This window comes from Natator depressus, chromosome 14 (genome assembly GCF_965152275.1).
Source record: "Natator depressus isolate rNatDep1 chromosome 14, rNatDep2.hap1, whole genome shotgun sequence".
Taxonomy (NCBI): domain Eukaryota; kingdom Metazoa; phylum Chordata; order Testudines; family Cheloniidae; genus Natator; species Natator depressus.
Window position 1 is genome coordinate 3,830,820 of NC_134247.1, and position 25,828 is coordinate 3,856,647.

The 25,828-nt window shown below is 57.1% G+C and overlaps 1 protein-coding gene across 3 annotated transcripts in view; it reads left to right on the plus strand.

Moving 5' to 3' along the window:
• The window catches only part of SDK2 (sidekick cell adhesion molecule 2), a 180,558-nt gene that overhangs the window by 98,615 nt on the left and 56,115 nt on the right, over positions 1-25,828 (plus strand). For all 3 annotated transcript variants that reach the window (XM_074972196.1, XM_074972197.1, XM_074972198.1), the window contains exon 3: positions 21,138-21,244. In XM_074972196.1, the coding sequence (XP_074828297.1) occupies positions 21,138-21,244 (107 nt within the window). The remainder of the gene's footprint in view (positions 1-21,137; positions 21,245-25,828) is intronic.

Genomic DNA, 25,828 nt, shown 5'->3' on the forward strand with positions numbered 1-25,828 from the left:
TGGAGGCCGACCCGACAGCTTATCTGGCAGCTGCTGTGGTGGCGTTTCCAAGGTGGGTTTATTTATTCATGTGACAGGTGCTGGGGCTGGGATTGTGGCATGCACACGGATCAGCCTGGAAAGGAGCCAGCCATTGCAGCTCTTAAAGGAGAAGACAGAAAACAGGCTCCTGGTTAACGTGTTATGGTGTGGGGCAGTATGTCAAGGGGGCTCTTCCCGTCTTCTTGGAAAGTCCCGCAACAGCCGCACTGTGCAAAACCGGGACGCAGAGCCACTCGCTGCCCCCTCGCCCGCAGCGCCGCCCCGCTGGCCAGCGTCGGTGCTGCGGGGCATTTCGATACGGGCTGCCTCCGCTGAGAACCAAGCTGGCGTCGTCCTATCTTTGTTAGTGGCATGGGGAGGGGGAATCGAGGCCTTTCCCCATGGGAAAGGGTCACGTGGCTAGGGAGGCTTGGAAGAGTTAGTGGGATATCAGGAAACATCCGTTTCACCACAAACCAATAGGTCCATCAAGGAGAAGTGAAATTTACAGCTAGGCAAAGTAAGGCAAATGCTGCTTGAGAACTCGTTTGAGTTGGATTTAAGGCTATTTCCTTTGTGTGTTCTGACACGGGATGATGACAGGCTGTGTTTTCAGGGTTACAGAGCAGTGGTTTTCAACCTTTTCTCATTTGTGAACCCCTAAAAAAATTTCCAATGAAGGGTGCAGACCCTTTTGGGGAATGTTAGACATAGTCTGTGGACCCCAGGTTGAAAACCACTGTTAGAGATCTTTAACTTTTTGAATCTCAAGTCTACTGTCATTAAATAATTGCCCGGCTCCCCCATTGTCTGACATCCCCACCCCATAATTTCCCACAACTGTGAAAATTTACATTGATAAAATTTTTTAAAAAAACCTGCTTAAGAATAAACGTCACTGTTATCCATTGAAAGGTACAGAAATGAAAATGGGTTTTTGCCCAGCCTGTGGCTGGGGGAGGGATGGGGAGATGTGATGCCAGGGTGGGAGGGAGGGAAAGGAAAGGGACAAACAATAAAGATTAGACCTTCTCCAGGGCCTTGTTCAAGTTACTCAGCCTGCTTGCACCAGCTGGACACCGGAGAGAGAGTGCCTCTGAGCTGCTGGAGGAAGGAAACCTTTCCACTTTGCCAAACGGCAGCCAGTCACTTGTCTGGCGTGGAAAGGCAGGGCAGCTGACGTAGCCACTTCTCCAAGGACTCTCTGGCTGCCAGGGTCCAACTCCCAAGAGGGTCAGTGGGGATTAACCCCTTCAGTTACGGCCCCGTCTTTCTCTCCCTGGCTGCATCGGCCCACGAGCCCTTGGAGTGATGGGGACGTTCTCTGCATTTCACAGGGCTGTGCCCGGGATTCCCAGGTTTTAGATGTCAGGAGAGCAGGGCTGGGCTGAGGATGTCACGCCAACGGTCTTGCCCCTTGGTGACCTGGACACATTGGCAAATAAGCACCCGATGCAAAGTGAAAACCATCGTCATCGTTCTAATAACTAGCCGTACCTCTGCAGCTCCCCACAGGATTCCCTCTCCTCAGTTAACCACGGCAGAAACGGAGGCCCGGGGACCCAACGACGAGTCCCAAGTCAGCGACAGAGCCTGGACTTAGGAGCCAGGTCTCCTCTGCCCTTTCTGCTGGACCATGCTGCTGCCCCTGCCTGTGATGCACGTGGTCAGTCGTACCAATGCCACCTTCGACTGGTGGGTCAGCGTGCCCAGGGGAGAGGACCCTTCCTGACCCCCGCCAGCTGGTCATCCGTTGTTCTGAGCCAGGGGAGCTGCTCTCCCGTGTCTCAGCACATGGGGCTTGCAGGCCTAGTGTAAGCAAGTGCCAGGCCACTGAATTTGATGCCTCCTTTACCCCATGGCTGGATTTGGCCCTACATGACATCAAGGCTCTCAGTGCTCCAAGGGACAGGCTGGACTGGCCAGCGTGTGGAAACCCCTCCGTTTCCAGGCCAGAGGTGTCGGTGAAAACAGGATTCATTAAGCCCGGCGGGTGGCACAGTTCATGTCTTGATGAGAGTTACGTTAGATCTCCCATTGGCGACGAGGAATGGGGAGCCCGAAGAGGGGCCCAGATTAGCTGAAGCACTCTCAGGCCAAGAGCAAAACGTGCTCCCCATTGCTGCGGGAATAATGCAAAATGTCAACCATTAAATTGGATTGTGGGAACTCGAGTAAGAACAGGGTGGGGGTGGAGGGGTGGCGTGCACAGTCTGGGGAGGAGAGACTGCAAAGGGGGTGCTGAGGTCACGGAGACAAGGCCGCCCTAAGTGCACCCTGCAGCATCCACCACTGTCGTGTCCCGGTGCCGAGAGTGGGTGGGTTGGGTTTACTACAGGCAGCCTGGCCTCCTGATTAGCATAGGAGACCTGGAGTCCGGACTCCTGGGTTCTATTCCCACCACTGGGCTGGACAGTGGGGGCTAGTGGTTAGAGCAGTGGGGCGCTGGGGGTCTGCTTGCTGGCTCTGGGAAGAAGCGTAGTTTAGTAATTAAAGGACTGGTAGTCAGGACTTCTGGGTTCTATTTCCGGGTCTGCCTCTGACTCATTGGGTGACCACGGGAGAGTCACCGTCTAGCTCTGGGCCTCAGTTTCTCCATCTGTAATACACAAGCAGGGCCCATATTGCTGAAGTGCTTTGAGATCATTGGCTGAAAGGTTTCATATAAGTGTGACGGTCATAGTTGTCTCTTGGGTGCAAAGGTGGCCGTTTTTTGAGAAGGCTCCAGATTCCCCAATCCAGCTTCCAGCCAGAGGCTTGTGAGAGAAAACAACCACGTGCTGCGGGGAAAGGTAAACAAGTCAACCCGCTGATCTGCAGCTAATGAAGCAAATCACTGCCTGACTCTAACCCTCTTCTCCAGCCGCTCGGGCCCAGCCGGCCCTCGGCAACTTGGTGCCGCCTGAGTCTCCGTGGAGACGGATGCCATTGAGACGAGGGTCTGGGCCTCTTGTCTGGAAGTGGGGGGCTGCTGATGAGGAAGCAGAAGCGCCAGAATTAGTTGTGATGGGCCTAAATGGAAGGTTAATAGAGATGTAGGTGGCACGGTGCCAGCCAGAGGGGCGGTAGTAATTAGTCGCTAACGAGTTTAGAAATGGACTTGTCCTTGGGGACGGTAGGGCTGGCCTGGATGCAGGGGCAGGGCTGGGAGATCCCTTTATGCCAAGGGCTCCCGCCTTTCTCTGACCCTCGGGAGGGTTGCGCCGCGGTGCGGCCATGGGCATCTCTCCAGCGGGCGAGCGGATCGGCGCCGTGGAGCTGCCGCTGGGCCCAGCTGGCCTTGCAGAGCGTCTCGCTCCCCAGTGCTCCGGCAGTTTCGTTCTTTGCTGCCGGTTTAGGCTTGGCAGAGCTCGCACCCGCCATCCGTCTGTGCTGCGAGCCCTGGTGCAAAAGGAACAAGGCAGGCCCCCCGTGTGCGCCCCCAGGAAACCCATCTTCTCCTTCACTGCCCTGGGCCCCGGCATGGCTGGGTCATTGCAGTGGGTTTGCTTGGGCAACTCTTCCCAGCACCGGGGCGAAGGATGTGGAGCTGCCTGGGTCTCTGCTACACATCAGGTGGGAGTGGCGAATGGAGGGGCAACCCACCGCCACGTCATTACAGGTTACAAAATCAAGCACCAAACCAGGCCGGCGGCTTCTTTCCAACATCCCCTGGGTGGCTGCACCCTTTGGTTTGCCAGGAGCCTAGCGACAAGCCAGAGCCGTGTAGCTGTGTGGCTGTTACTTTCAGCATCGGACTGATCAGGCAGCCCGCCTGGGCAGAGCTAGCCTGCGTAGCAATATGCTCTACCTGGTCCGTTCAGCGTGCTCCGGCTATGTACAGCGCCAGGGACTGTAAGTCAAGCAGCATGCACCATACGGCTGCCAGCCGGTCACTCCCACTAGGATGCTTTGGGGCTTAGCAGTGATGCTGAAATGTGACCTGAAACCCAATGCTGCGGCTTTCTTTCCCCTTTCTCCAGAGCCGAGCTCAGCCAGCCCTGCCAATAGCTCGCTCCTAATGGCACAATTACTGCACTGTGCAGCCCTCGTAACAGGAAAATCACTCACGGTTGTTCAGCAAATACCAGTTTCAGGGTGGAAAAAAGTAATTACGTGGGTCAAAATTGTTTATCATCTTTAGTGGTTCTCTTCACTAGCCGGGGTTTCTGCTCGGATCAATTGCTTTACCAGTGAAGTTATTTCACAATTAACAGTGAATTTTGCTGCGGCTGGAGAGAGTGTTTTCCCTTCAGGTACATCGGGAGAAAGGTAATTGGATTGTAGAGTCTGCTGTTATAATGCTTAGTACAGGGGACTCCTGGGTTCTAATCCTGGCTCTGCAAGTCCCTGGCTTTCCTCTGCGCCCTCAGTTTCCCCTCTTGTTAAGGGGTTCCAGTGGGAGGGTGTGGGGCTTAATGCACTCGTTAAGCAAATTGGTGCCGCTGGGTGGAAGGTGCTTTCGAAATGCACAACATGATTATTTATTTGTATTGCGGTACGCTAAGAGTGCAGGACCCAGACCCCAAAGGTATTTAGGCACCTTGATTTCAAGGGGAGTTAGGCACCAAAATTCCATTGAGGAGCTGGGCCCAGGGACCTGTTACTCTGGGCCCGATACAAGCCTAACACCAGTCAAGGTCTCTACCCTGAAGCACTGAGTTTCAGACGAGACACAACAGGTGTTGACAGCAGACTCCAGAGGAGCACCTGGGAGCCGGCAGACAGCGACAGGGTGGGGTGAGCGCTGGCCATTGATAGCTATTCACTATCTGATCGGTTCCATTGCCAGGGCTATGAACTAGTGCCCAGTTTGATTTGTAGTAGTTTAAAGCGGCACAAGGGCAGCCCGGTACCAAGCCAGCTGAGTAATCTCTGTGCCTTGATCCTTCCGTCCTGGCACCTGCCCAGGAAGGAAGCAGTTTGGGGTATTGTCGCCCGGTAGCAGGCCTGGGTACAGCTGGAGAAGAGAAGTACCGGCTGACTCCTGGCTTGGTCGCTCTGTTGCTCGATCCTCTCTCTCCATCCAGGCGTTTGCCCCGGGCGGCCCGGCTGGGTCAGCAGAAATGCAGGCCAGCGCGTTAGGAGTTGGCTGATAGCCTAGGAGTTGATGGTCACCCGAGACACTGGTTATTGTCTGTGTCACCGTATCACCCCGAGACCGAGCCAGGACACTGTTGCGCTAGGTGCAGTACAAACACAGGCCAGTAAGCCAATCCCTGCCCCAAAGAGCTGGCAGCCTGCCCCCGTGAAACTGGGGTGTCCAAGGTGCCAGCTGCCTGCCCAGTGGGAAATGCCTGGATGCGAGATGGGAGTTCTGGATTTGGGTTGGCATCTTGTTATCCTTTGCACCCGCCCTCTGGGCTAGCTTTGGCCCAAGGCTCTCTGTGGAACACAGAGAGGGGAACAGCTTTGCCCAGCTTCGCAGAGTGAGGCAGTGGCAGGGCTGGCCCAGGAACCCAGGTGTCCTGTCTCTGTCTCCCATTTAACCACTCCAGCAGTCTCCTCTCTCTCTCTCCCGGACAGGAGAGCAGCCCTTGGCCACATGCAGGGCAGAGTCTCCCCATCCCCCTGGGGAGGGCAGTGACCCAACAGGCCCAGGCCCTCTCTGACCCCCCCATGCCCATGGGGAGGGAGGTCCGTGACCCCAGAAGAGTTTAGAACAGTGCACCCTTTGAACCTGGAGGCTACATCCGCCCCTGCCTACACCCCATCCATGCCGCCCCCCCGGCAAGACAGATTCCTCCCTCGCCAAGAGCAGGGAGCATCTGAGGAAGAGGCAGCCTGTCTGCCGAGGCTCCGCGAAAGGAGCCAGCGGATGGTGGTTCCCGGAAAGCCCTTGGCCAGCTGGCTGCAGCGCTGGGGGCTCCTTGCCCTGGCATGGGGACAGCCCAGGCTCCAGTTGCTCTTGCCAAACGAGGCGTCACTAATTCCCAAAGCAAGCGCCATGCCCCCCAGCCTGGCGTCTGCTCCGTTGCTTTCGTTGCCCACCTTGCACCGGATCTGGGTGCTGTCGCGGGCAGCCCATCATGGGTGCAACTGCCCTGGAGTCCCTCCCCCCGCATACACCGAGCCCTCAAACCGATTGAAAAGAGCAGGGGTGGCCCTGCGAAGTGCTGGGGTCCTACTCCCGGCAGCGGAGGAGGAAGGAGCGGGGGCACGAAGGCTGATTAGCCCAGCGAGGGCTCCTGCGCTGCCTTTCAGTCATTATGGCATTTAAGACTAATAAGTTCACTTTTTTCTTTTTAAAGAAAAGAACCTGTCTCCCGGCTTTGCACCGCGTTTCCATAGTAACCCCCCTCTTCTTCCCTGCCTGAGTCAGGGCCTGGCACGCAAAGGGGGGCGACTTGTGGAGGTGCCGAGAGGGGCGAGGGGGAAGGATGCGGGTCAGGGGGCCCTTCCTCCTCGCGCAGCCCTGGGGTTGCATCAGCCTGGCGCAGAGCTGGCGAGCTTCCCCCGTGAAGCGTGCTGGGCTCACTAGCTCCTTGTGGCTCCGACAGCCCGGCCTGCAGGGTGCTGCAAGGATACAGAAGATCGCTGTGCTGGTTAGCTTGTGTCTGTGCACCAGTCTCTGCAGATCAGCTCCCACCCTCCCCTTTTACCTGCCTGGTGCCTGTGTCTGGAAAAATCCTGGGGAGGCTCTCAGGGAAAAGCTAAACTGCTCAGAGGAGGGTTTCGTCCTTCCTTAAGGAGAAGGCAGCTTAACGCAGCGTCTCCGGAGAGTTTGGAGGCCGAGAAGTTGGAAAGATTTTGCCTACTGTGTGCTGCACTCTCTCTACCCCAGCCCCGTGCGCACACACTCCTATGGCTCGGGGCTAAGAAATTTTTCCGCGGTTTCTCTCTCCAGTGTGTGGCTCTCCTGTGGGTTCTCCGGAGTCTGAGATCTTTTCATACACGGAATCATAACATGCAAATCAGGCCGTGCGATGTCTTCAATGAAACCCTCCGAAGGAAAGAGCTTCTCTGGCGGATTGAGGATATTTATTTCTCGTGCAAGAAATTTAACATGCAGATTGGTTAGGGCTGGTAATTTATCACATGAGATTGTCGTATTAGGGTTTGCATTGAGTCCTGCTCCCTTCTGAAATTACATCGCGCATATATTAGAATATGGACAGACGGAAGGACGGACGGACTCTCACACACACGCCCCTCTCCCTCTATTAAATAAATTCTCATTCTGCTTCCATCCCTTCTCCCCTCCACATCTGGTGCAGGACTCCAGCGCCCACCCAGAGGATTTCCCACGTCTTCCCAAGAGCCCAGAAGCCCTCTGCCAGAAGCGTGGAGACTAGGAAAATTTAATTAGCTCCTTGGCTTGCATATTAGCTTCGTCAGACACATCGCTCACCCCCCAAAACATTTTTGCATGACTAATTCCCCACAAGGCTCTGGTTTGGGTTTCCTTTGCTATGCCACAGCCCCCACACCGCCTCGCTCGGGCCAGATACCCGCGGGTTCTCTTTCTGGCACAGGATTGTCGTTTTGGCTCTTGTAATACCTTTTCGGAGGAAGCTGGGAAGAAAACGGGCCTGGTTCTGCTCTCGCTCCCACCGGTTTCCCTCTGGAGCGGCTCTGCCCGAGTCAGTGGTTTTGGACCAGTGCGAAGCTGACGCAAGCGAGAGCAAGAATCGGCTGCTAAAACCAGAGAGCACAATCCCAGTTTGGTTTCTGGGCTCCTTCCTCGCGCCTCACAAGTAAATGGCCACCGGCTGTGGGGATCTGAGCTGAGCGAAGAGCTCAGGGTTTGGCTGTCTGATCAGAATTGACCGCAGGGGTGAGGGAAATGCAGCCAGTTAAAAATCAGACATATCCCAAACCCTGCAAGGTTCTTGAGGGTTCAGTGAACTTTACATTTAAACCAGAGTGGGAAGGAGGAGTGGGAAGGATGGGGGACCCGTGCCGTGCCCTGTCCGTCAGGCTTTGCCCTGCCTGTGGGGACCCACATTCCAGTGAGCCAGGTGGCCACTGCCTGGCCAGGGACTGGGGGCGGATTGGAGAAGCAGTGGGTTTGCAGTCACTTCTCCCTCCGGCGCCCCCCACTCACAGTGGTAAGTCCCCACCCCCGCCCTGTGGGATGCTGCTGCTCCTGCCCTTTCTGGGTGTCGCTTCATTTGAAGGGTCTGCTCAGTGCAGCGTGTATGTATGTACCAGTGCCCTGTACTGGGGGCAATCGGGACTGCTCTACTGCGTGTGACAGGCCCCGTGCCACTCTGCTGTAGGGGAGACTTTTCTTTAATTCACATAGCTGGGGTGCATGCTTCTGGAGCAGGGGGCTCTGAGTTCTAGCCCCATTGCTGGCAGGAGGGTCCATGAGCGCAGTGTCCCCATTGATTTATTTGTTTCTGGAGAAGAGGAACAAAGTTTAAAAAACACTGAAAAGGCCAATATCATGGGAAGCCCTAGGGGGGTGTTTCCCGGTTATATTTGGAAAGAGATGCTTTTTTGATTTTCAGTTTTCTCGTGAGCCCTGGCCTACCCAGGTTGGTATGTTATCGTAGGGTTGCTCTGGAGGGCGGGGCTGCGTGTGTTATTGTAGGGTAGCCAAGTTGTGCGTGTTGATTGGTTAATGGGGAGGGGAGGTGTCCGTGGAAGAGCTGGGGTTACAGATCCAGTGTCTATTCGTGAGTTTGGATCAGCAGTCCAGAAAGGCACTCACCCCAGCGGCGGAGGAAAGTAGGACGTGTTCCCAGCCTCCTGCCCTGACCTTGGCTCTGTCCCTCTTAGATACTGAAACATGAATAGCCGTCTTGTTGTTTGTGCCTCTCTCCGGCCCGACGTGGCTGGGCTCTCCGCCCCTTGCGCGCCGTAGGAAGCCAGCAGATTAATGCATGTGCATAAATTATTAAACAGCGTATTGTTCTAGCCGGACCAATTGAGCTGGCAATTTACAAGGCCGCCGGAGTTACTGGAATTCCCCTGACCACAGCAAAAGGACTCTTTGGCAGGAGCCGCCAAGGATGGCTCTGGCCTCATGTGTCAAAATGCAGCTTTCTCCAATCAGGAGCTAATTGAGATTCAATAATGTCGTTAACATGAGCTGATTAAATACCGGGGGGATGGTTAAAAACATATTGAGTGAGGCCTCTCTGCTGGGGCTGGCCACGGCTCTCTGCATGTGGGGAGCTGGTAAATCTTGCTAAGTGTGTTTTAATGCTCTCTTGCCATGTCCTGATCACACAATAACGATTCTCGTACACGTCCCCCTGTAGAATTAATTAGTCGTTATACAGTGTGTTAATCAAAGGGGCTGTGCCAAGGCTCTGCGATCCCAAATCTATTGAGCTGCTGCTTACCGTGGCTTGTGTTGAAAGCGTCACATGGACCTTGCGGCGTTCTGGTTTTTAATTTGCTAGAGCAAACGCTTCAGCTGCGACATCCCCTCACCCCCCAAAATAAATCAGTGGCATGAGCCATTAAACATCCCTTCAATAACAAACCAGCCTGCACGATCCTGGGCAACCCTACGATAACAAAGGGAGTGTTAGCATCCCAGGGCTCGTAAGCAGCCGTGCTGTACAATAACAAACCGGCACTTGCAGCCCAGCCCTCATGAGTGACCCTATGATAATAAAGCGACATGAGCTTCGGGTGATGTCTTGGGTCAGGCGGCCGCCCCCCAAAATAGCCCAGATGCCTTTGCATCAGATTTGCTGCCACAGAGGGAAGTGCTAGCCACTGTTTCTCGTTGTTTCATCTTCATGGGAGGAGAGGGCTGGGGAAGGAGCCCACAAGGGCATCTCCCACCCGAACCAACGGAGCAGATGAGCCTAGAAATCCCCACATGTCTCCTCCCCTGGGCAGAAGGGGCTGTTTTGCCAGCAGGTTCGCCCAGGGGAGCAGGTGTGGGTCACCCCGGTTCCAAACCCCTTTTGGAGGGGAAGGGCTTTGGGAGATGGATTTCCTGGGGCAGCTCAGGGGCCGTTCCTTTTCTCTGCCCCTTGGCCTTTGCTGCCCCGGCATTGGATGCAGCGTCATTCTCCCAGGCCTGGAAGAAAAGACCTACTGCGTGGATTGATTTGGTTTAACCAATGGCCAATGGGATTTAAAACAGCGTTATTGAACCCCGGGAGTAGCAGTGCGGTGACAGCTCCGGGGACTTGGAAAGCCACTGAGCTTTCAGGCCTATTAGCTGTCTGTGATGGACACGTGAGGGGACTTAATTAAGCCGTTCTCCATCAGGGTGTCAAGTGGTGCCGGGTTTACGCAGAGCTAGATCACATTGGATAGATAGACGAGGAGGGTTCGGTGTCACGCTATCACTTGGCCATCGCCAGGTCACATTATCACTGCAGCTCTCAGGGGCTCTGGCTTGGTGCTTCAGAAAAGCCACGAAGCCACCAGCATAACCTCTCCCTCCCTGGGCTGAGCTCCCTTCCTGAACCCTGGGCCTGGAAGTCTGGCTTGGCTTTTCCTTCTAACTCTCGGTCATCGGTCCCGTTTGCACAGCCTGGACCATTCATCTCTGTAGGCATGGATTCCCCACAGGAACAACGTTCTCTCTATCACTGAAAAGCCCGGAAAATCAATGCCAGCAGCCCGGCACGTATGGGCAACCTTCCAATAACAAACCATCGTGTGTCCCAGCCCCTGTGAGCGACCCTCCAATAACAAACCAGTGCTTGTCCCCACCCTGTGAGTGACCCTACAATAACAAACCAGTGTGTATATCCCCACCCTTGTGAGTGACCGTACAATAAGAAACCAGCGTGTTTCTCCCCACCCTTGTGAGTGACCCTACAATAACAAACCAGTGTGTATATCCCCACCCTTGTGAGTGACTGTACAAGGAGAAACCAGCGTGTTTCTCCCCACCCTTGTGAGTGACCCTACAATAACAAACCGGTTTGCCCCAGCCCAGTGCTCATGAGCAGCATGGCAGCAACAAACCAGGCTGTGACGGAGGACAGGCCGTGCCATAATGGGGCTGGTTTCAGTGCCTGAGGTTTTATACCATAAACAAAACTTCCTGCTTAATAATTGCAGAGCTGCCCACCACTGCATTGTGATCCCCAATTAATTCCCGTCCCCGTGAAGGCAGCCCCGGCCCTTTGTCAGGCGAGCACCTGCACTCAGTAACGATCCTCTGAATGCCAAGGGAGATCAGAAAGGAAACAAAATTAAAGCCAAAGTAGATAAAAGCCTTTACGGAAGGCCAGCAGTGGAGAACAAAGTCTCTCCTCTGATTTGGTTAATAACTGCAGGCCAAGCTGTGCTGAGTAATTTGTTTCCTTTCTCTGGGCGATTTCCATCCATTCAGGTGTGCAAAACAGGCCGGCTCCTTAATGGCCCCTTTGCCTCTGGTGGCAAGGAGAAGAGGCCCATTAATTGGGCCTGCAGGGGTGTCTCGCGTCACGGACCTAGCGCAGGATCTCTTCATTCTCCCTGGCAGGCCCAAGGAGACGGCTCTGAGGTGTTTGATGCACTCCACAATGCCGATGAATCCAGGCAAAGAGCCTGGCAGGCCGAGACACTGACACGCTGCTCATTTGATAGAAAAGGCCAGCAGGGGTCTGAGCGGGGAGGTTGAATTCAAATGAGTCTCTAGCCCTGGCTCCCGGGGGTTGGCAGACCAATTTGACACACCCAGCACACAGCATAGACTCGGTGGGGTGAAGCATCGTAAGAGTTTTGTGTCTGTCTGTGCATTTACAGACATGGCTGTGTGCAGTGCACATGCAGGCACATGCTTGTGCCTACACAGAGGGCACTTCTGTGAGCAGGCTGCATGTGCACCAGGCATGATGCAAGGCCAGGTATCATATAATGGGCGCTGCTGGGGATCAGACAAGTGAGGGTTACCCACATGCCAAACGTGATCTGATCCTCTGGGTGAGCCAGCAAATAAATGCAAGGCAATTCAGGAAGCACGTGTGGTACTCAGCCCTTCCTGTTTATTTACCGAGCACTTTGCAAGCTCTGAGCCCTGCAGTCTGCTTAAGGCAACAGGGCATATTCTCATCCCCCTTTTACAGATGGGAAACTGAGGCACGGCACGGGGACATGGCCCCAGGTCACACAGTGAGACAGTGTCGGAGCCGGGAATGCAGCTGCCGAGTCCCCGCGAGCTTTCCCGCCCTTTGCTCTCTGCAAGTCGGCGTGCGAGTGCAGTATCACGCGCTCGCTGTCTCTTCCGTACGCTGTGCCCAGGGGGTTTGCAGTCCCGCTGCGGTGAGGTGCAGGTGGAGCGTGTGCTCCGCCCCAATGAGCCTTGCTCACTTGCTTAAGGGTGGGGGCGTGGGCCATTTCTGACTGGTTGGTCAATTCCAGACGGACGCAGCACTCGCAGATTGGAGCCCGGCGGGAGCTCAGTTTGAAGTAGACATGATGCCAATGCCAGCCAGACGTAGGGCAGAGAGAAGCCCAGAGGATCGCCAGCCCTTCTGCATCTCTGAGCAGGACGCTGGTCCCATGGGAACTCGCTGCGGTCCCCAGATGAGGAGTGCACGTGGGGATGGCTGACACCCCTGGGGTTGCCTGGCTGCCCCCGTGCCCTTGTGTATCATTGCCCCTGCAACACACCAGTCTTGCCAGCTCCCTCTGTGCCCAGCTCATGCATGTGGCGGTCTCAGCACCAGGCTGCGGGTGGGCCAGCAGGGTGTGTCATTGGTCTGGGGTGGCTGCAAATCCCTGGGCACCCTGTTTAATTTCCACCAGCGCATAGCGTCCTCTGCAGACCTGGGCCAGCCACAGCACCCTGCCCCTTTCGCCCTCCCCCCGCCAGCCCCACGCTTGTCTGGCCCAGCTGCCTGCGTGTGACTCAGCAGGGGGACAGCACCGGGTCTGCCAAGCCACACGCATGGGTCCCTGGGGTGCATTTCTCCCCCCGGCGCTGCTGGCCTGTGCGGCAGCCCTGCCGGGCCTCGGCCTCCCATTGTTTCCCATGGGGACGGAGTGAGAGGTGCATGGGGTCCAGGTCCACAGAGCTCCAGGCGAGTGAGCAGAGGGAGGGGGTACGAGCACATAGCTGCGTCTGTGTGCATGTGTATACATGTGTATGCGTGTGCGTGCACCTGTGTAAGGAAACACGCCTGGGTCTGTTCTGAGGTGTGCTAGGCCTTGGCGTGTGTGTTTCTGGGCCCCGGTGTATGCACATACATGTGTGTGCTTGTCCGTGGCTCCATGTCTGTGTGTGTGTTTGAGCACGTGTGTGTGTCTACGCCGGCGCTGGGGGTGCGGGTGAGATTTATTACCGAGGACAGTGCAAGGAGAGTCTGCCCATTAGTTCTGGTGTCCGCATCGGCTCCTGACAGCTCGGTGGAATTGAAATCTCTCACTGAAAGCCAGTCAGGATCTTGGTCGATATCGGGCGTGACACTGAAGGACTCTCTCCCACAGGGCACTGGGCGTGCTCCCTGCAGGGTCAGGCACAGGCCATAGGGCTCAGCCGGTTCTTTTATACTGGCACCTCTTTGTCTTTTGAACGCCACTGCCAGCCCCGCTGTGCCCGCCCCAGGAAGCTTTGCTCTGAAGCCGGGCCCTCGGGCGGGGAAGCAGGGAAGCCCTCACTGGTGGGGCCCAGTTCTGATCTCCCCAAGGTTGGCGTCAGGCAGGAGAGGCTCCACCCAGCTCTTCGCTCGTGCCCTGGCCCCGGCGACGCTCAGAGCCCAGCCCTGGCTCTGGACCCCAGTGGGGCACACAGGCCTTCTGGGGGACTGCTGGGTAACGTCACACTGCAAACACCTGCCGGGGGCGAGGCCGTTTGCCCCCCTGGGGCTCGTCCTGCCCCCCAGCCCTGTTCCGCCAGCTCCCTGCCGGCGGCAGCTCGGTCAGACGTTTCCAGCAGAGGCCAATGACAGCCGGCCCTTGTTGGGGGGAAGCGGAGGATGGGGGCAGTTACACAGTGCCCAAGGGACTGCTGGCCACTGGGCAGACAGTGGGGGTCGGGGCTGGGGGGACTTGGGCTTGCCTGCTTCTCTCCTGGATGCCGCTCGCTCACCGTGTCTCTCCAAACCACGACAAAACTGAGCCATGACAAAACGTGAGGCAGAGACAAGGCCGGGGCAGGGGGGCGGGATCAGCAGCTCCCCCTTAGTGAGCCATCTGCCCCCCGCTCAGCACAGCAGGAGATCCAGGGCTGGGAGGGGGATGCACCCCCCCGATGACCCTCACCCACAGCCCCACCTAGGCGGGAGAACGGTGGCGTCCTGAGCGAGGCGTGGGCAAGGCAGGCCTAATGGCTGGAGCAGGAGTCGGGAGCAAGGGGTCAGGAGCGATTGGGAGAGGAACGGGGCAGGGGCAGGAGCAATCACTCAGCCAGCCCGGTCCTACCGCCACCCAGCTGAGCTCATAACCTGTCAGCCGGGGGCTGGGCTGACAAGTCCTGAGACTCAGCTCGCTCCTGTGCAGTGCGATGTGTGCCAGTGGGTTAACACCCTCCACCCCAGAGGTGGCTGCATTGGGCGGCTGCCACCAGAGGCATGCTGGGATTGGCCCAGCCGGGAGCGCTGTGATCATCTGGGGGTGTGGGAGGACAGCTGTGTGCTGCGGAAAGGGAGGTGCTGCAGGAATGCAGGGGCCTGGCCCAAAGTGCCTGAAGAGCCGGTGACAGTGACAGCTACCAGGGAGTCGCGGCCGCTCGGGCTAACGAGGCCAGCCAAGCTGGGGCTTCGAACTCCAGGCATGCTTGGCCGCCGGTGGAAAGCGGGGCAGGGGGAGAGCTGGCAGGACGCTGGTGGCCCCTGGCCTGTCCATTGCGCTGGAGAGCCAGAGCTGAGCCCCTAGGAAACGGTTTCGTGGCCCAACGGGGGTCCTACGCTGCCACCTAGGGGCTGGTCGGGGACTCGGTGGAATTTCAGCATGGTGGTGGCTTGCACATGCTGGTGGCTCGCACGGCTGCTCTCAGAACAACGGTGCCCTGTTTTTGAGAAGAGGCCTGGCAAGCCATGCCGATTAGCTCTTGTATCTCTGCTGAGCAGCTCTCAGGACACAGGGCCTGCTTGCAGTCATGCACACCAGGCCGGCATGCGCCTGTCCCTGGCTCCAATCTGCCTCTCTGCTCTGTTCTTGTGAGCCGGCAGGGGATTGAAATACGCAAGGAACCTTCTCTCAGACACACTTGGACAGTGCTTGTCTTGTCTCTGCAAATCCCCTGCTAGCTCCCAAGGCCAGGGCAGTCAAGCAGCGCGGACAGGAAGACGGCCCAGCACTCATAGCCCATGGCAGCCCTGGGGTCCTCCAGGCTTGTCAGTCATTATGGAGAGACCGAGGGATCATCTAGGTTGTGGTGGTGAGTGACATGAGTTTGCTAGGTCTCAGCAGTGAGCGTGCCCCCGAGCAGAAGGCCTCCTGTGCCCTATAGCACAGTCCAGTGTGGTGGCCAGGGCTGGGATTCAGGGGCATCAGCAGAGCCGACTGCGTTTCAGGGGTGGGCTTCACGCTGGGGATGAGGAGGTGTGTTGGCAGAGATGCGTGCGTGAAGAGGGTGCAGTGCACAAATGGAATATCAGGGGGCGCTGCAGGGTAGGAATGAGGTGCCCTGGCAGAGCTGGGTGTGTGGGGAGCCCAGAGCTGGCATAGCCGGGGGCTGCGGGTCGGGATTGAGGTGCCCTGGCAGAGCTGGGTGTGTGGGGAGCCCAGAGCTGGCATAGCCAGGGGCCGCGGGTCGGGATTGCGGTGCCCTGGCAGAGTTGGGTGTGTGGGGAGCCAGAGCTGGCATAGCCGGGGGCTGCGGGTCGGGATTGAGGTGCCCTGGCAGAGCTGGGTGTGAGGGGAGCCCAGAGCTGGCATAGTCGGGGGCTGTGGGTCGGGATTGAGGTGCCCTGGCAGAGCTGGGTGTGTGGGGAGCCCAGAGCTGGCATAGTCGGGGGCTGCGGGTCGGGATTGAGGTGCCCTGACAGAGCTGGGTGTGTGGGGAGGCGAGAGCTGGCATAGCCGGGGGCTGTGGGTCGGGATTGAGGTGCCCTGGCAGAGCTGGGTGTGTGGGGAGGCGAGAGCTGGCATAGCTGGGGGCTGCGGGTTGGGATTGAGGTGCCCTGGCAGAGCTGGGTGTGTGGGGAGGCGAGAGCTGGCATAGCTGGGGGCTGCGGGTCGGGATTGAGGTGCCCTGGCAGAGCTGGGTGTGTCTGGAGCCGAGAGCTGGCATAGCTGGGGGCTGCGGGTCGGGATTGAGGTGCCCTGGCAGAGCTGGGTATGTCTGAAGCCCAGGAGTGGAACAGGGGGCGGGAGGTATTTTGCCACTTGTGATCGAGGGGCGTCATCAAAGATGGAGCGGGTGGGGGAAGCTTTGCACAGCACGTCCCCACGATATGACTACCTCTCCCAGCTATCAACTCACTGATGCACCCAGGGGTGGCTCAGGGCACATCTAGGTTATCTCAGGCCCCCTGAGAGGTTCCTTGGGGTGAAACAGCCACTTCCTCGACTCCCTTAGCCGCCCCCCGCTTGGCATCGGAGCCCTGGCACGGCAGAGCGCTGCGGCTGCTGCTCCCCCCGGATCTCTGTGGGGTCTTGAAGCTAAACCTTTATTGCCCTCCTCCCCTTTGCTGCATCAAAGGCTCCCGGCTCCCGTTCTGCAGCCACCGCGTGGGGCAGATTCAATTCCATGTGTGGCCGCGCAGGGGGCGAGATGCTCAACTCGAGCTCTTGTCTGGGTGCCAGCTGACCGGGTGGGGGGCATCGATGGGGGGCCCAGGCAGTGCTGACGCCCTCAGCGGCTGGGCAGGGGGTTTTAGTCTGTCAGGCAGTGACTATCCGTTAGTCTCTCGTTATTAAAGTTTAATTTAAACTGTATTGAAAGGACAAAATGCAGCCAAATCAAAGCAGTCTGCGGCACTTGATTGGATTTCACGGGGGAGGCTTGGGTTCCCTTATTTATTTACTCCTCTCCGTCTCCGGTTTCTCTCTGTTCTGAAGAAAAATAGTCCAGAGGAGGCCCCGAGGTTAATGCCCCGGCTGCCACTCATGCCTTCCAGCAGTGAGGTGCTGCTTTACCCTGCAAGCTCAGGAGGCTGAAGCTAAGGGGCAGTGTTGTCTAGTAGGCAGGCTGCTAGCCTGGGACACTGCTGAGCTGGGTTCTGTTCCTAGGTCCGCACCCCGCTGCATGACTTGGGCAAATCACTCCCCCTTTCTGTGCATCCCTGTCCCCCTCCTGCCTGGTCTAGGCTGTGAACGCTTTGGGGCAGGGACTGTGTGCCATGGGGCCCTGATTGTGGTCAGGGCCCCTGTAATCCCCACATGATTCAATACGGGGGGATGAGTGTTAAATACACAGGGAATTGGCGCCCCATTCCAAGCTGGGGTGAGTGGGGCCTGGCTAGGACGGAGGAGGTAAGCGCTCGTGCCCAAGGGCGCCGAAACGAGCCAATGTACATTTATTTTCCTTATCTCCTAATAATCTTCTGAGGCTAGCGAGGGAGAGATAAGCGCAGCAGCCGCGGGTGGCGGTGATGATAAGAGGCTTGGTGTGCAGCTCGATCCAGACTAATCAGAACCACGCCGGGCTGGGTGACCTTGCCGGGCGGGCCGGCCCTGCTCCCCAGGCAGCCTCACTGGGCCCTCTCCTGGGAGCGGCTGAGGCTGCATCCTGTCTCTCCAAGCACTGGAGTCACGCTGGCACAAGCTGGGTGGGCTGGAGTGAGCCATGAGGGCCTTTTGAGAGGGGGCGGCACAGCGGCTCGGCCGAGGAGCAGGCAAACAGTGGGGCTTCAGGGACTAGAGCTAGTTTGTCTGAGCGATGCCTGGCAGCGTCCCTGCTCGAGCTGGAGAAGTTGCCTGTTGCCCCAGGCTGGCAGAGCTTGTCTCCCGTCGAGAGCTGGAGCTGGGAAGCCAGGCTGCTCCATGTTCCCCATCCCCAGGGGAAGCTCCTGGGTTCCCTTTGTGTCATGCCGGGGAGCTGGACCAGGCCCCAGGAATGGCCATGCTGACTCACGGCTCGCTTCTCTTTGAGCTGCAATGGGCTTGCTGTGCTCAGAGCAATGCTCTGACTGCAAAGCTAGCATTGACCATGGGGTCCTGTAACCTCCGTCTAGCCCCGGACGTGGGCAGGAAAGGGAGAACACCACTGGCCAAGCAGAATTTGGCTCTTCTGGGGTTCCTGCGGTGTTTGGCTTGGATCTTGGGCCACTGGGGGGTTGTTTCTCCTGGCTGCCTTAGCCGAGGGGCTGGAGCTACATTCATACAGGAATCTTTGGCTGCAGACAGCATGTCGAAATGCTAGAGTGGAAATACTAAGACAGATGAGGTAGGGTGCCTGGCAGGAAATGAGGCCTTGTGGAAACTTGGGGGAACGAGGATAATCCATGGGACGCAGTAATACCAGGGTACAAAAGGGACAGGAAAGTCAGAGTAGGTCGTGCTGCTGGGGGATTGGCACTGTATGTGAAAGACGCATCGAGTCAAAGGGCGGGATGCAGAGATAAAAATTCTGTTCCTTGGAGCAGCTAGTCCTGGAACCCACAGGGCGGGAGGCAGTTCTTCATTTAGTGCTAAGTGTCACACCGGGTCTTGTCCAAGAGGTGAATGCAGCTGAACTGCTTGATAATAGTGACCAGAATGTGCTAAATTTAACAGCCTTGTAGGGGGGAAATGCCAAAGAGACCCACCGCTGTAGCATTTCACTTCCAAACAGGGAACGACACGGAAACGAGGAAGCTAATTAGACGGCAATCAACAGGAGCAGTCACCAGAGTGAAATGCCTGCAAGCTGCATGGAGACTATTTCAAAACACCATAATAGAGGCTCGAATGAAATAGGGACCCCAAATAAAAAAGGAACAGTCAAGGGGCCAAAAAATGCCTCCAGGGCTCAGCAGCAGAGTAAAAGAGGCGGCTAGAGGCAAAAAGTCCTCCTTTAAAAGTAGGAAGTCGAATCCTGGTGAGGGAAAGAGAAAGGAGCATAAACTCTGGCCAGTCGAGTGTAAAAGTGTAATAAAGTCAGCCAAGAAAGACTCTGAAGAGCGTCTAGTGAAAGGCACGGCTCAACTCTTTACAGCCACTTCCTTACCTGGGGCCCCCTCAGAAAGGGGGCAGAACAGGGTTGTTTTCAGAGACAGCCCCTGGGACTTTGCTTCGCTTTAATCTGATGCCTGGAGGTCAAGTGTGATGCATTGACCCGCGGCACCAGCTCCCAGCATTGGCCCCAGACCTGGGCGGGGATCCCCCAGGCAAGGGGCCCACACAAGCACCAGACTCCCCCGCCGTGCTGAGTAGTAGGTGTGGGGATGGTGTGGCCATTAACGGCACAGCAGCGAAAGGGAAAAGCACATGCATTAAAGGCTGCAGTCCAGAATGTGGGGGAAGGAGCCCTGAGCTCGCTCCCCTTCCCTCGTGGGACAGCAGGGCCAAGGATGCTTGTTTCCCAAGGCCCAGAATAGACCTGAAGGTCTCTGGGTCCTTGCTGGGGGTCAGAGCTGTGCAGCCGGGTGCCAGTGACTCAGAGCAGCGCTTTGTCGGGAATTCGTTTGGCCTCTGTGAAGCTCAGAGGCTGCAAGCAAAGGTCAGGAGTTCTGGGACAGCCCCTCCAGACGTCTCTACCTTTGACAGCCTGCTGCCTCTCCATCATGTGAATCGTCTCCTGTCCCCGCCACGGGCGGACACGGGCAGTGGGGCAGCTGGCGAACACTGCTCGTGTTTCCTGGCAGAAATACGTACGCGACGCTTGTCTGCGTTGTGTCCTGTACTGTGAGGAGTGCCGAATCCTGCACCAGGGTGCCGATTTCACCGCAGCAAGAGGTTTCTCCCATCCCACACTTGGCGTGGTTGCTTTTGAAAGGCATGCGTTAGGGTATGCGTTAGAGCAAGGGCAGCCACGTGGCTGCGAAGCCCATAAGAACGGCCATATTGGGTCACATAGGCACCGACTCCTTGGGTGCTCCGGGGCCGGAGCACCCACAGGGAAAAATAGTGGATGCTCCCTCCCAGCACTTCCCGCCAGCCACAGATCAGCTGTTCAGCAGCGTGCAGGAGGCGCTGGGGGGGAGAGGGAGGAGTGAGGGCAGGGTGCCCTTGGGGGCAGAGCAGGGGTCAGCAACTCAGAAAGATGGTACCTATGTTGGGTCAGACCAAGGGTCCATCTAGCCCAGTGGTTCCCAAACTGGGGTTTGCAAAATGTATCAGGGGGGTCTCGGGAAAAAAAATTCTGTAATGGCAGACAGAGCCGTCCCTAGGGACCCCAGGCGCTAGGGCCTGGCAGCTCAAGCCCCGGGACCATTACTTCCTGGCAGAACAAGTTTAAGCTTTGTTGTAGTCGTGCATTGTTTGCCTGGACTGCTCAAGACCCGAATGCTTGTGGGAGGAACTCTTTATCTGGGTTGGCTTCTTAAATACCTTCGTGCTGGTTCATGTCTGGTACTCCTGGATGAAACATGTAGGAGGCTTAATCGAAGTGATATGAGCTACAAAAGTGAGATCTTGGAAGAGTGTTGCCGTTTTCATAATGTAACGATCAATAATAATGTAATAATAGTGTGTAACAAGCGTGTCAAAAAAAAAAAACCAAATTATTTCCAAGATCACTGCTTTTATAATTTATGCTCAGGTAAGGGAGAAAATCCCTGGCAATATTCATTTTCAGGAGGGGGTTTGCGAGATATGATATTTTCATGAAAGGTGTTCACGGGTTGGGAACCACTGATCTCACCCAATTTTCTGTCTTCTGACAGTGCCCAGTGCCAGGTGCTTCTGAAGCAAAGAACAGAACAGGGCAATTTATTGACTGATCCATCCCCTTATTGCCCAGTCCCAGCCTCTCACAGTCAGAGGTTTAGGGTCACCTCTGCAGCACGGGCTTGTGTCCCTGGGCATCTTGGCTAATAGCCACTGATGGATCTATGCTCCACAAAGCATCATGGGTAAAAAATGCAAATGTATCCTGCAGTCTGTGTTCCTGTAATACCATTGGCTGCCAGCAGGGGGCTTTCTCTTTTTCCCTCCCCTCCCCCACCCCTCCAGCTTCTTCCGTGGGTTGGGACGTCTGTGGTCTGGCTTTGGAGAAGTAACGGGCACCTGATGAGCGACTGCAGCGAGGCACATCAATAGCTAAGTGCCTGGATCGCTGTGGTTCTGCACAGAGAGACGTAAAGGTAGTGGGAACTCGGTTAGTCTCTTGGCTGACGTGACAGATTGTGGTTGGCCTCCCAGCGTACCTAATCAGGTGCGTGTCTGTATCTATTTCGTCACCTCTCCCTCTCTCCCTCTAGGTACATGATCACGTCACTGGACCGCACCCATGCCGGCGTCTACCGCTGCGTCGTCCGCAATCGGATGGGGGCCCTCTTGCAAAGGCAGACGGAAGTCCAGGTGGCATGTAAGTCGCACCCTCCTTCTTGTCTCCGTTGGTGGGTGAGTTTTTGTACCCGGAGTTGGAGTGCCCTGAAGAGCCCACCAGGGCCCAAACGACCTTCACGGCCCACGGCGGGCAGATGTCATTGTTCTTAATTCTGGTTATGACGGTAGCGCCTGACCGAGGCCAGGGCCCCCCTGCGCTAGGTGCCATATGAACACAGAACAGCAAAGAGGCCCTGCCCCAAGGACCTTCCAATCTTGTGTCTGGTGATGCTGCCTCCACATGGACAGAGCCCTTTGTGAGCAGTGGTCACCTCGGGATAAATTCCTCGCCGGGTGTAACTCCTCCGAATGAATTCCACTCTTGTCGTTAAGAGATGCTCAGTGCTGTAGATTCGGCTGGCTCAGACTCTGGCTAAGAGACCAGCAGCACAGGGGTCGGAATTGGAGCTCTGTTTTCGACACACTAAAGGTTCACAGACGGGGGCAGGACACGGGAGAGAGCGTGAAGAACTTCAGAGGGGCCTAATGAAGCGAGGGGAACGGGCGGCAGGACGGTAGATAGAATTCACCGCAAGACAATACACGCTGGAAGGAATCATTTGAGCCACTCAGACACACTGCTGGGCTTGAAATTAGCTGCAACCGGGCCATGAGTCGGGGGTGTTGGCAGAGTTGTGAGAAGTTTCCAAGACTGGGATAGCTGCAGGTTGGAATTGGGGGTCACTGCAGAGCTGGGGGGTGAGGAGCCCAGGGCTGGGATAGCTGGAGGCTACAGGTCAGGACTGAGGGTCACTGGCAGAGCTGGGGGTGGGGAGCCCAGGGCTGGGATAGCCGGGGGGCTGTGGTTCAGCACGAAGGGAGCATTGACAGAACTGGGGGGTGCAGGGCCAAACTGGAAGAGCAGGGGGGGCTGTGGGTCAGGACTGGGGTGTTTTGGCAGAGCTGAGGCAGGGGCAGCTTGCCCCACTCCTATCTCAAGCTGGCATCGTCCAGGCTTCACTCAGAAGTAGAATTCACCCAGGAGCGAGAGAAATCTGTTCCTCTGAGTAGCCTTCGACAGGCACCCAAAGTAAACAGCGTTTACAATCATTATGGAAAGCAAATGCAAACGCTGGTGTGGGGCGAGCCGCCCGCATAAATCAGCAGTGAGGCACCTGCAGGCGCTCTAAAGAGCGGGAAAGGCTGGAAGGAAGATGATGGATTTCAGGCTGGCGTGAGGCGCGGGATTGCCAGATGGCTCCTGCCGAGCCGTGTGGAGCTGGCGAGTCTCGTCCGTCAGAGAGAGGGGGAAGAACTGGAGCAACGGGGCCAAGGAGCTTGGGGCTGGGAAGCAACGTGGCCAGGGGTGGGTCACCGTCTGGGTCGGGGCCCACCCCTGGCCGCGTTGGTTCCCAGCCCCTTTTGCCAGGCGCTGCACAGACACCTGCTGAGAGACGGGCCCTGCCCTGAAGGGCCGACACTGTAAAGAGACGAGGCAGGCAGGATCAGGCCCTGAGGCAGGAACCCAGCGCAGCAGGCTGGGACAGCTCCTCTCGGGCAGAGGGGTGGTTGTTTTGGGGGTTCACATGGGGCATGTGGAAGGCAGGGACCCAGAGCCGGCCGTGCGCCCAGGGCTGGCTGACCTAGCTCCCCGCCACTCAGCACGGGAGAGGGGCAGAGGCAGAATTGGCTGGGAAGCGTTTGAAAAGGGAGGGGTGGCCTAGGCCGGCAGGAAGCGGGCAGAGGGGGGATCCTCGCTGGGCACGGTGCTGTTGAGGCAGGCAGGGGGGTGCCCCAACCATGGGGTCGAACACCACAGCGGCAGGGGGCTGGTAATGCAGGGATGACAGGAGCCTGGTTGGCTGCGGGGCTTGCTGTCCCGCAGCGCCCGGGCTCTTTGGATCCCCCTCATTCGGCGCTAGGATGAAAGCCTCGGGCCAGGACCAGTTCTCAGCAGCAACGAAGGGAAAAGCCGGGCAACTCGTTCTAATTAACTGAGCTGCCTCTCATCTGACAGCTACTCAGCCAGCCGGGGGCAGGAGGGGAACGCTGGAGCACAGGCCCCCCACTGACCGCGGGTGGGTTCTTGTCCTTGAGTGTTTGTCACCCCCCCTCCCCCCCCGCCCCAAGGCTTTTCTGTCTTCCTCCCTTCCGGGTCTGGTTCTCCCAGCACTGTTCCCACGCAGGCCTGAGGCCTCTTGGGATGGGCTACGTGCCCCCTCCCCTCACGGCGGACCTATGTCCTTCAGGGGTGAGCCCCGCATCGCTGCAATCAGAGCCACCGCAGCCACCTGAGCCGGCCTGCGCACTCCCAGCCGCCTCTGCGAATGGGGTCCTGTGCCCGCTGGGCACTAGCACAGCCTGGGAAGGGGTGCCATCGCCAGCGGGCCGTGTAACAGCGATGCACTGGCCCCTGCTTTGGGCAGAGGCCCCATGATTCACCAGCGGGGCAGCCCTCTGGGCTAGCAAGGTGGAGGCTGCACAGCAAGCCAGTCTCGGGCGTTTTAACCATCAGGTCACCTGCCCCTGCTCAGAGCCCCGTCTGCGCGGCAGCCTCCCCTGGTCCCACCCGGCAGAGCTGGCAGGGGGGCGAATTACAGCTCCTAACGGGCACAGCCTTACCCTCGGAGCAAAGCTCTGCTAGAACGAAAGGGTGGCCTCTGAGCTACGACTCCAGAGATCTGGGTTCAGGGCCTAGCCCTGCCACAGCCTCCCTGTGTGCCCTTGGGCGAGTCACTTCCTCTCCCCGGGCCCTGTTGTCTGTTTAGATTTCGAGGGACTGTCTCCTGCGATGGCTAAGCCCAGCACCTAGCGCAGCTGGGCTCTGCATGCGAGACCAACCAGCTCCCTACACTCGCCTCAGCCCGGCGTGGGGCTAAGCGGGTTGTCAAGGCAGCACAGAGCAGGTGGAGGTCGAACAAGCCTGTTGCAGGCAACAGATTTTCAAGGTGAAATATTAAAATGGCAGGACGAGCTTCCCTCAGTCGTCGTCCCTGACATGTCCGGCGAGGGCTTTCGCCCCGCCCGAGCTGCCCCAGTGGGACTCACAGATGCTGGATCTGAAGATGCAAACGCTCGTCTACCCTTTTGTTCGATAACGGAACCGCTCGTTGCCGTTGTTGAAAAACCTGGCGAAAAAGCCGCAGCAACAGGCCCAGCGGGCTGTGGCTGGGAGCTGGTGCGAGAACAGGCTGGAAGTAAGGTGCACACTGTTTGCAGGGAAGACAATTCACCATTGTGACAGGATAGCTAGGGAAATGGGGGACATGAAGTCTTTAAATCAAGACTCTTTCTCAAAGGCACGCTCTCGCTCAGCCAGAAGGTGAGGGCTGCATGCTGGAATCATGGGGGTGGGGGTGTTCTGTGACGTAGGAGGTCACATTAGATGGTCTCCATGTGCCATTTGAGCCTTACAAATCTATGAATCAAAAAGTACCGGCACACCCAGGTGAGCTCTCCTGGGTTCCTCAGAAACTCAGCCCATCCTCTGCAGTGCAAGGGATTTCCGGGCCCTTGTAATGAGCTGAGGAATCTGTCTGAGCAAGCCCCCGCCTGTGTCTCATTGTCTCATCTAGCATTAAAGTCTCCGAGCAGAGCCAAGCAGTGACAGAACGGTACAATCCAGCTGATCGGTAAGGGGGCCTTTGCAGCTTAGTTTGAAAATGGCCCAGGCCTTGGTGCAATGAGTTTGGTGGCTCTGTGTCTGGACTGGGACCGTTCGTGGTGTGGGCTGCAGGAGTGGCGCTTAATCCTGTGGGCCAAAGCAGGGCTCAAGCGGTGCCCTAGGTATTGTCTTGCCCCCCTGCCCAGTGGTGATTTCACTCTAGTGCTGAGGGACTGGCTTTCTCCTCTGGTCATTTGGATGGGAGCCCACCCCACTCCAGTGTCACCCCCAGAGCTGGTCCCAGCCAGATCCCCATGAACCCTGCTCCCGAAGAGTGATGACAAATCAAGAAGCTAATGAGAAATTAATAAGGCAGCTGCGCTAACAACTAATGATAATGGCGAAGTCGTTAAAAAAAGATTCTTTACATGTTTTTAATTACAGCAATTAAGGGAAGTCAATAAAATATCTCCCCTCCCTCCCCTCTTCCTCACACACCCTAGTTTACTCCGTTTATTCCTATGTTTTGAAACCGCAATACATTTCCAGGGTGCGCGTGGCTGAGCAGTAAGACGGCAGAGTGAGACTCTGACCTTGCCCGCAGTGCCACGGTCATGAGTCGGCTCGAACCATCCACACAGCTGGCCTATCCTAGGAGATTAGGATTGGAAGCTCATCTGGGAGCTCATCTAGTCCAACCCCCTGCTCAAAGCAGGGCCAACCCCAGCTAAATCATCCCAGCCAGGGCTCTGTCAAGCCTGACCTTAAAAACCTCTAAGGATGGAGATCCCACCACCTCCCTAGGGAACCCGTTCCCATGCTTCACCACCCTCCTCGTGAAATAGTGTTTCCTAATATCTAGTAGTGGATATAAATAGTGGTTTCTCCTGCTTCTCTAATGCATTCAGCCCTGTGGACTTCCCCCATGTGTTGAAGGGGTAGGGGGTTATCCACAAAGGGTGTGGAGCCTTGAATGGGCGTGCCTTCATTTCCTCAGCTCGCCCTGCCCTCCGCTCCCCA